This window comes from Trichechus manatus, unplaced genomic scaffold, assembly GCF_000243295.1.
Source record: "Trichechus manatus latirostris isolate Lorelei unplaced genomic scaffold, TriManLat1.0 scaffold00067, whole genome shotgun sequence".
NCBI lineage: Eukaryota > Metazoa > Chordata > Mammalia > Sirenia > Trichechidae > Trichechus > Trichechus manatus.
This window is the reverse complement of record NW_004444003.1, coordinates 5,370,961-5,380,727: the sequence shown is the minus strand read 5'-3', so window position 1 is coordinate 5,380,727 and position 9,767 is coordinate 5,370,961. Positions and strand designations below refer to the sequence as shown.

General features: G+C 32.9%; 1 protein-coding gene across 1 annotated transcript in view; it reads right to left on the bottom strand.

The window, feature by feature from the left end:
* UPF2 (UPF2 regulator of nonsense mediated mRNA decay) overlaps window positions 1-9,767 on the bottom strand; it is a 143,341-nt gene that overhangs the window by 55,784 nt on the left and 77,790 nt on the right. The window contains exons 10-11 of the mRNA XM_004379688.2: window positions 2,744-2,857; window positions 434-550 (exon numbers count right to left, since the gene is read on the bottom strand). Of these exons, the coding sequence (XP_004379745.1) occupies window positions 434-550; window positions 2,744-2,857 (231 nt within the window). The remainder of the gene's footprint in view (window positions 1-433; window positions 551-2,743; window positions 2,858-9,767) is intronic.

Below are 9,767 nucleotides of genomic sequence, written 5' to 3'. Positions count from 1 at the left end.
AAAAAAAAACAGACTTAGTGGACTGATAGAGACTAGAGGAACCCCTGAGACTATCACCCTAAGATACCCCTTTAATTTGGAACGGACGCCACTCCTTCAGCCAAATAACAGATTGGTTTATAAAATAAATAATATCACCCATGAGGAACGTGCTCCCTTAAACGATTAACTGTATGAGACCAAACCATCAACATTTACCCAAAAGCAAAGATGAGAAGGCAAAGGGGGTGGGGGGATGGAGGGACAGGAAAGCTAGATAAATGGAACAGAACAAACAGAATAGAAATCATGAAAATGCTGACACACTGCAAAAATTGTAACCAATGTCATGGAACAATTAGTATGAAAATTGTTAAACGGGAACCTAATTTGCTATGTACACTCTCACCTAAAACCCAATAAGATATTAAAACAAAAAACTTCAAGCTCTTACCAAAAGTACACTGGTCCTGAGGTGAGATTCTGGAGATCTGAAAAGAAACCTTCCACATGTTTCAAGCAGGGTACATGCCATTTCAATATGGTGATGAGAAAAGTCTGATAAAAGCATCTGTAAAAACGAAAATGACTGAAAACTACAGAGACAATACTTCAACTCTTTATAGAAAAAACATAATAAGTATCTGTAACAACTTTTACAATGTCAATGTAAAAAGCAAAAACTAGTCTACTTTAGTTGAACATGCTTCATTACTGGGCATCTGTGTTCAATCATAAAATTTTTATCTAAAAACTTTAATATATTTAATGTCTTTCCTTTAGATACACACATGAAAACCAATTTCAAAGCCTTTTCTATATCTATTATTAGATGATATGTATTTAAACATATGTCAATATACATAGTTGATATTTTTCAAATGGCTTGTGTTTTTGGTTTTGGTTCATATAACATTAACTTTTAAAAGTTCTGATTACAATAAATTTGTTCAATGTGTGAAATTTACCAACTCAATACATTACCATTAACATTTTCATATCTACCCTCCCAATCTTTTTCTATGCATATTTTCTAAATCAAAACAGACTTAGACAGACCGTATCATTTAATAACTTGAGTATTTTTTATACATCCCTACCAATCCTTCTACGGCGTGATTTTTAAAGGTACACAGTATTGTATAATATGGACTTCACAACTAAATTCTTATTTACTGGGCATACAAATTGTTTCCAATTACTTGCTATTATAAACAAACATCTTTTCAAATTTGTTAAACACATTTATGATTATTTCCTTAAAAGGAATTCTTAGATACAGAATTTCTGCGTCAAAGATATGCATATCCTCCCTATATATTTTTAATAATTACAACAGCAAAAACATTAATATTTTTAAATTGTGGCATGATTCCTTTCAATTACAGTATTTTGGAAGTTTTCACAATTCCTCCTATGCTGTTGTCTGGAGTTTGTAGGAAACAGTCTCCTGAGATGCTCCAAGAAGGTTTAGGAAACTTGTCCCCTTGAATATTTACAATGACTATTAGTATCTGAAAGACTCTAAGAAATCATGCAGTAAAGAAGCCTGCTTAACTCAGGGTTTTTCAAATGTATTTGATAAGATCCATTTTGTGTGATATACTTATTAATATCCCAAGGAAATCAATCTGAAAAAATTAATGTTACAGAGAAAAAGAACTTTAGTAAAGGAACGATTAGTTCCAAATTAGAGGAATTATTCCATCTACACACATTTATGATTACCACATATAATCAGTTACTGTTACTTACTGATTTCTAGCTTAATTCCGTTGTGGACAAAAAATATAATCTGAATAATTTCAATTTCTAAAATTGAAACTGTGCTGAGACTTTCTTTATGGCTGATTTTGATAAATGACATACGTGCATTTGAAAAGCTTGTGAATTCTGTTGCTGTCGGGTATAGGGTCAATTAGATCAAGACTGTTAATTGTGTTGTTCAGATTCTGTATATCCTCACTGATTTTGTCTGCCTGTTATTTCGAGCTACTGAGAGACATATTTTCAAGTTTCTCACTATGATTGTGGATCTGTTTAATCTTCCTTCAGTTGTCAATTTTTTCTTTATAGTATTTTGAAGCTGTATTATTAGATGCATGCTGATTCAGGAGGTGATAGTTTCCTGTTAGAATGACCCCTTCATCACTCTGAACCATACTTCTTTGTATCTAATAATGCTTCATACCTTAAAGTCTACATTGTCTTAATAACCATATAGTGAAACCAGTTTTCTTCTGGTTAGTGTTTCTATGGTATATTTTCTCCACTTTTTACTTTATCCTTTCTGATCTTTATATTTAAGGGCATCTTTCTTATAGATAGCATACATTTTTTGTTGTTTTAATCAAGTCTTATATTCTTGAGACTTTTACTTGCAATATTTTGTCTTTTTACTGATATAACAAAAACCAAAACCTGTTGCCATCAAGTCGATTCTACTCATAGCGACCCTACAGGACAGAGGAGAACTGCCCAATACGGTTTCCAAGGAGTGGACGGTGGATTCGAATTGCTGGTCTTTTGGTTAGCAGCTGAACTCTTAACCACTGCACCACCAGAGCTCCAATTACTGCTATAGTTGCATTTATATCTACCATCTTATCATTTGTTTTCTATTTTGCTCATCTGTTTAATGTCCCTTTTTACTCCTTTCTTACCTTTTTTTAAATTAGTCAAATATTCTTAATTATTTCTTTTTTTTTCTAGCACTTATAATTAAACCTTAAAAAATTATTTATTCAAATAATTCAACACTAACCTTTAAACAGTGTAAGGTATCATTTTTTGTGAACATCTTAAACTTAGTTAGTTCTCCAATAAACCGAACAGTTTTGTTCTTTGTTTCAATATTGATCTGGTCCTTTTTTCGTACCTGCAAATTAAAAAGAAAAAGACACTGCTTAGGTAATTAACAATTTGAAATCTCTGTGATAAGAAGTGTTATTTTAATAAGTTTGAATTCACGCCAAATATTTAAAATCAACTATATATAATTTTTTGCTATATTTAAATTATTTTAAGCTAGTTAAGATAAAATATGGTCTGTAGAATACCAGTCCCAGGACAAGCTCTACAAAATAGTTCCAATGGTCAAATAATTTGGGGAAACAATGCATTTTATCAGACTTACAGAGACTCTCAAATAAAGAAAACTGTTTATTTGGCAACAGAAAGTCCCTTTCTGAAATGTTATCAACCATTAATCAACATCCTATGAAATTAATATTATAAGGAACACACTTTAGAACATGCTGCTTTAAAAATAATGAGTGCCAAGAGCTCACTTAAGCAAAAATGTTAGTAAAGCTCAGCTGGAATATTATAAACTACACTGCATCTTTTATTATAAATTCACTACAGTAAAACATAAATATAATCACCGGGTTTTTTTTTTAAATCTCCAGCCAGGGTCATATGTCAAAGTTCAAATCTTTTACAAATATAAATCCTCTACTTACGGCACACATTTCAAGAAATATCCATTACAACAAAATCTCAGTACAATGTGAACAGACTTATCAAGATTAGTGTAAATGGATTTAATCTCAGAATTACATTTGCATCAGAAAACCACACCTGCCGTCTAAAATCCTTTTATTTGAACAGTAATGCTGATAATATGACAGTGCCTTGAATTAGTGTTTCTACTTTTCCACAATACTACCCTATTTCATTTTTTCCATAACATTCTCAGAAAGGACAGTTGTTACTTGTCTAATATTTAAAACAAACAAAAAAGAACAGAAGTTATCAAATGACTTCACTGAGGATCAGTACTAAAATCCCAAACTCCTGTCAATCAAGACTTCTATTAGATTACCCTCACAAGTATGTGCTGGAATTCAAAAAAAGGCCTAAGCTCACTTGTAGCACAATTAATGATAATCATTTATACAAATACTAAACTTTTACATTCCCAGACATCTAACATTTAAATGGAATTTGTCATCTTAATTCTTAAGGATCTACTTTCCACAGCAATCAGAGGAAGGTATTTTATACCTTTAAGATCTTCAGTGATAATTTTTAAACAAATTTTTTTTACTCATTTTAAAAAAGAGCAAACTAGAAGCTCACTAAAACTGAATTTAATCTTAAGCACCAATAAAACTGCTTCACAATCACAAAAGTTCAACTTCGATACAGGACTTTAATTATATGATGTAAGCATACAAAATAGCTTTCAGATTATCTGAGACAAATAGAAAAAATTATAAATAACTAGATCTTAGACTGTAATATTAAACAAAATAATACTGAATAAACTTGACTGTTTTAGCCTTACAAATTAGAAAATAGTATAACCTTCATAAAGACCCTTTTACAAATAAATGTATGTTTTATTATACGCAGTGCATACGAAAACCTCCTCTTATTAGTTTATTCTGTGAATTCCTAGAATAGACTAAGAGTATGGACTCTAATTTTCTGGGTTTAAATCTCAGCTCTATCACTTATCAGTTATTAAATTGTGCCCCAGTTTCCTTACTGGTAAAATGCAGCTGATAAAAATAACCTATCTTACAGGGTTATTGTGAGCTTTAACTGAGTTAATACATGTAAAGCACATAAAATAGTGCTTGGGACCAGTAAGGGTTCAATAAATGTTAGCTATTATTAGTTTTATCCAGCTTTGTATTTTTGTATCCCTAATACACGGACACCAACTAAATGCTTATGGAATGAACAAATAAAATGTTTAACATTTATGTAAGTACTGCAGCAAAGTAGAAAGCATATAGGATCTATAATCAGAACATCTGCACCCCTGTGGTCATTTTTTGCCTATTTTTGGATATATCATCTTGGACAAGTCACATAAACTCTCTGAGCCTGTTTGCCCACCTGTAAAATAAGGGTAAAGATGATGATGATGGTAACGATGATACGTACACTTCACTAGATACTAAGCAATTAATGTACAGGACAAAAGAAGATTACATAACACAGCAGATGATGTTTAAGAACCATTTCAAGTAACACTAAAAAATGCTTCTAAAAAAAAAAAAAAAAAAAAACAGAAAATTGTACATACAATATAAATTGATCCAGGTGAAACTACCGAGAAAAAAAAAGTGAAGTACACCAAAATGTTAATAAGGCTTGCTTGTAAGTGATGCAATCATGTTATGTCTTCTTTCTACTTTACATATTTTCCAAATTATCGACACTGAGCATGTGTTTCTTTTATCGTCAAAGAAATACAGAAATCAAAAAAACTTAAGAAAGCATTTCAAAACTACATACTGAAGCTGAAACTTAAGGAGTAGTAGGGTTGGGAAATACACATATAGATTATTAAAGAAATCTCCTTGGGTGATTCCTGATGCATGCCTTCTTCACAAACTGCTACTGAACATCGTACAATTTTAAGTAATATTGAGCATTATAATTTTCAAAGCATGAGACATATATACTGCATCACCTACAGTATACATACATAATAACTCCAATTGTCCCTATAGAGGTTAAGGTAGTACGTTCTAACAAAAATGACAAAATTATATAATTTTAAATGAAGTAAGTATTATAAAAATCGTTTATCTCACTCCCTCATTTTCAGATGAGAAAACTGAAGGCTTTTAAAAGGTTATAACTTGTAAAAGACTTTAACGTATTCCGACTCCTCATTCAATATTTTCCAATCTCATTTATTACATCCTTGTGATCAAAGATATGTCAAAGCACTTCTGCAAAAGTAAATTCAGATGAATTAACAACGTAAATTTTCTATATATTTTTAGTTCAATATTGCCTTTTGTAAGATTTTACTTGTAAAATCAACCATCCTTAGCAAAAATGCTATTTACAACTGATTTATTAATAACTGAAATTTAGATTAATAGAACAACTAAATTCATATGCATTAAGAAAAACTTCCAATACATCAATACATAAAAGTAAAGATTTCTTAGACCTAACATTCATTACTTCCCTATAGAAAAGAACCCTCTGTCCCAATCAAACGGGCTCCTCTGAGTTCACCAGATAGATACTGTACTTCCCTCCTCCATAATTTGCTCATTTTGAACTTTATTCATTCAATCATTCAACAGACTTCTCTGAAAACCTACTATCGCTAAACAGCAAGTAGGCAGTGATTCTATAAATAAGCAAACATGCATTGCTAAGACACTTACTTAAACTAATAGGAAGCCTTGATCAAAAAAGAGACTACTAGTTTTTAAAAGTCAGTTAGTGAGAGTGATTTGCTTATGTTTAAATAAAAGTCATCCTCTCCATTATTAAAGAAGTAGGCTCATTACTGAAAATTTGGACAACACAGAAAACTAGAAAGGAGAAATATTCCTTGTACTATCCAAAGAGAGCCACTGTTAGCATACTGATGGATACTTCTTTTCTATCCTTTACTTTCCAACCATTATAACATAACTGTAAACGTATGTAAGATTTTATGTACATATATTTATTTTTTAAACATAAACATTTTCTCCATGATATGAAAACTTCTTTGTAAACACCATTTCCAATGGCAGTGTATCATTTCAGCATTGTGATTATATGACCATTTTGTTAATCTGTTGCTGGGCTTTTAGCTTATTTTCAGTTTCTCCTTATTACAGTTCTGATGTGAATAAAGCTTTTTAGTATATAGGGTTATTTACTTAGGCCAGATTCTCAGCGTTGTTCAGTATATAAATGCCTCTAAAGATCCTGAAACACACTGCCAAATTGCTTCTCCAAAATCCTACCTGAAGAGTATATGAGAATGCTGGTTTCTCATTTCTGTTACCTTTACTAATTTGTCAGTCAAATTACCAAATCTACTGTTTTACTAGAATTTCTTTGACTACCAGTAAAGTTTCGTGAACCAGCTATTTCTCAGCTGAGGTTCTTAAGCAGTGGGCAAATATGATCAGATTGTGGCATTCAGTATGTTGGAGCTAGACAGAAGGCAGAGACAGGGAAGCCTGGTTAAAAAGCTATTATACAAAAGTCAGTGGCAGTAGGTATGAAGAGGAAATGCTAGATTTGAGGAGGTGTTTTAGAAGGTAGTATAGGTAGAATTTATTGAACACTGGCTCCTGAATGTCAGAGGGGCAGAGGTAGAGATATTTCTCTTAGTGATTAGGTAAAATATGATAGAATATATTTACAGGGAGAATACAGAAGTGGAAGTGGAGGACAAAGACATTTTCGAGAAAAAAATAATTGAGTTTATTTTTGGACATAGTTAGCTAAAAGTACATGAGAACTCTCTAAGTACTGAGAGAGGTCTTGGGGTTGTTGGGAAATAGATGTTAATTAAAGTCCAGGTAGAATGTCCTCTGTGAAAAAGAAGGGTGAAGAAAGCAAGCCTGGGAAATTCCAGCATATAAACTAAGGTAGAAAAAAAGGGAATGAAGGAGATTGAGAATAGTAGTTACAAGTAAAGAACCAGAAGAGAGTGGCAGTATAGAAGGGATAATTATTATTATAATGTTATTTATGCTCAGGCCCTATGTGAAGGATTTTGTATGCATTATCTTATTTAACCCTCAAGAACAATCCTATTTAAAAAGGTACAATTATTATCCCCATTTAACAGGAAAGGAAACAGGTTTAGAGCACTTAAGCAACTGGACCAAAGTTACAACGTCAGCATGTGGTGGAGCCAGGATGACAGGTTCCTAGAAAGCAGGAGAAGTCCAGCAGTTTAGCACCTGCAGGGAAATCAACTAACACGAGGAAGCTGGGGGCGGGGGGTGGGGGTGGGGGGGTGGTATTGGTGATCTCTGCCAGGGTGGTATGATAGTGAAGCAAAGGGTAAATGTCAGAAGTAGACTCAAGTACACTCTAAAAAATTTGAACAAGAAGGAAATAAAAGCACATGGTTTTAGGGGTAGGGAAATAGTTGAGGGATGGTTATTTGTTGTTATTTTATTTTAATTTCATTGAAGAATAGGAGGGTGTTGAGTATATTTATGGCCTAAAAGAAAGTAGCTGGCAAAGGCTGCAGATTTGGGTGTGGAAAGGATAGATCCTGGAAGAAACAGAAGGTAATGAATTACCTCAAGTTCCCTTTCTTCCCTTCCCTGAGAGAAGTGGTTCCCAAAGTATACTCCTAGATTTCTGATATTCTTCCAGATGCAATGAAATATTGTACCAGTAATAACAAAAATGCTAATTCCCCCAACTTACACCCCAATGTTCAAAAGAGGTGGGGATGAAGAACAAAGTACTAATGGAAGAAATTTCCTTAATTTTAAGTTTTTACCCAAAGCATTAATTACGCTTGGTCCAGCAACTTATTTTTTGTTTACTTTTGGAGTTGGTTGAGGAGTGTATGCATATAACTCGTACAACAAAGTCATAATGTCTACTAATAAAAGAGTTCCTAGTTTGTATGATGGAATTAAATATATCAGCAAACATATCATGACTTTTGACGCATATGATACTGACTAGCAGCATTTACTAAAGTGTGTTCTTTGGGGAAGAACATACCGAACCTCCTCCAGGAGATTCAGAGCACAAATTAACCTATTAAAGCTTTGAAAATTCTTACAATAAAACAAATCAAAACAAAACTGTTTAACTTTATTGATCCCAGTGTTTCCAAACTTTTTAAAACGTAAAACCTTTCCTTGATTAATATTATCTGTGAAAATCTAAGACACACTTCAGCAAAAGCTGACCGAAAAAATATTAACCCCAAATTTAATAACAACAAATGGCACCTAGTGAAATTTGTAGATCATTCCAGCTCACAGAGGCTCTCTCTTTCCTCTGAATTCAAAGCATTCTATCTCTAACAATTCATTTGGCAATTAAACATGCAATTCCCTATAACACCTATTATATTTAAGGTTTAAATTTTTATTTTACTCTTGCTTTTTTGAGCACTTATGCCTGTCTCCCCATCTATATCATGAGATTCTCTGCCACAGAAATTGTGTCTGTTCTTTTCTGAGTGCTCAGCAATCCTACTGATTTGTACATGGTGAGTACATAAAGTGTGTATTGAGCCTAACAAACATTTCCTGATTTTATTTGCACTCCAAGTGACTTAGTAATAAAGCTAAATACTGTAAACATAATTTTTCTTTTGGGTAACAAAAACACTTGAACTTCACGTCTTTTCAAAGTCCATTAAGGCCCACTTTCAGTCACCTCTAATGGTATCGTTTTACCCCTATCAAGCCTTCATTTGAAGTTCTATCACCTCTGCAAGATGATGGGGTAACATGGGTTTGGGAGAACCACTAACATGCAATCTGCCAAGATTCCCAGAACTGAAAAGCAAGGGAAGTCGTCTGGTAACAGTCCCCTGGTTTTTATCAGGATGCTCTTTAAAGACCTCACCAATACCCAAAGTAAAGATTCCTAAGGCAAGAATATGTCAATAAAACATGGGCTACAACAGCATTCACTGAGATTAGAGAATTTATGGAACCTCTTGTGTCCCACAACATTTGGACTCCACCATGTAAACAGGTATCCTGTGGGTGGCACTGTGCCCTGACTAATCATGGCCAATCCCACGTGTCTTCTGGGAACACCAATAAAGCCTGCTGGCTGTCTTGATCTTGAAGAATACTTTACAAAAGTAAAAAGAGCAGTAACTACAATGGAGAAACAAGGTAGCAGGGGCAGCTCATCTCCAAGTTGGAATATAATATCAATTTTAAATTTTGCTGAGTAAATTTACATTTAAAACATTTAGAATTCCATAAATTCTGAACTGTTACACCACTATCAAATTTCAAAAATATGCTTACCAACAAAATAATTCTGTTCTTAAAGAATCCTAACTCAACTTAATAAGTGTATATATATAT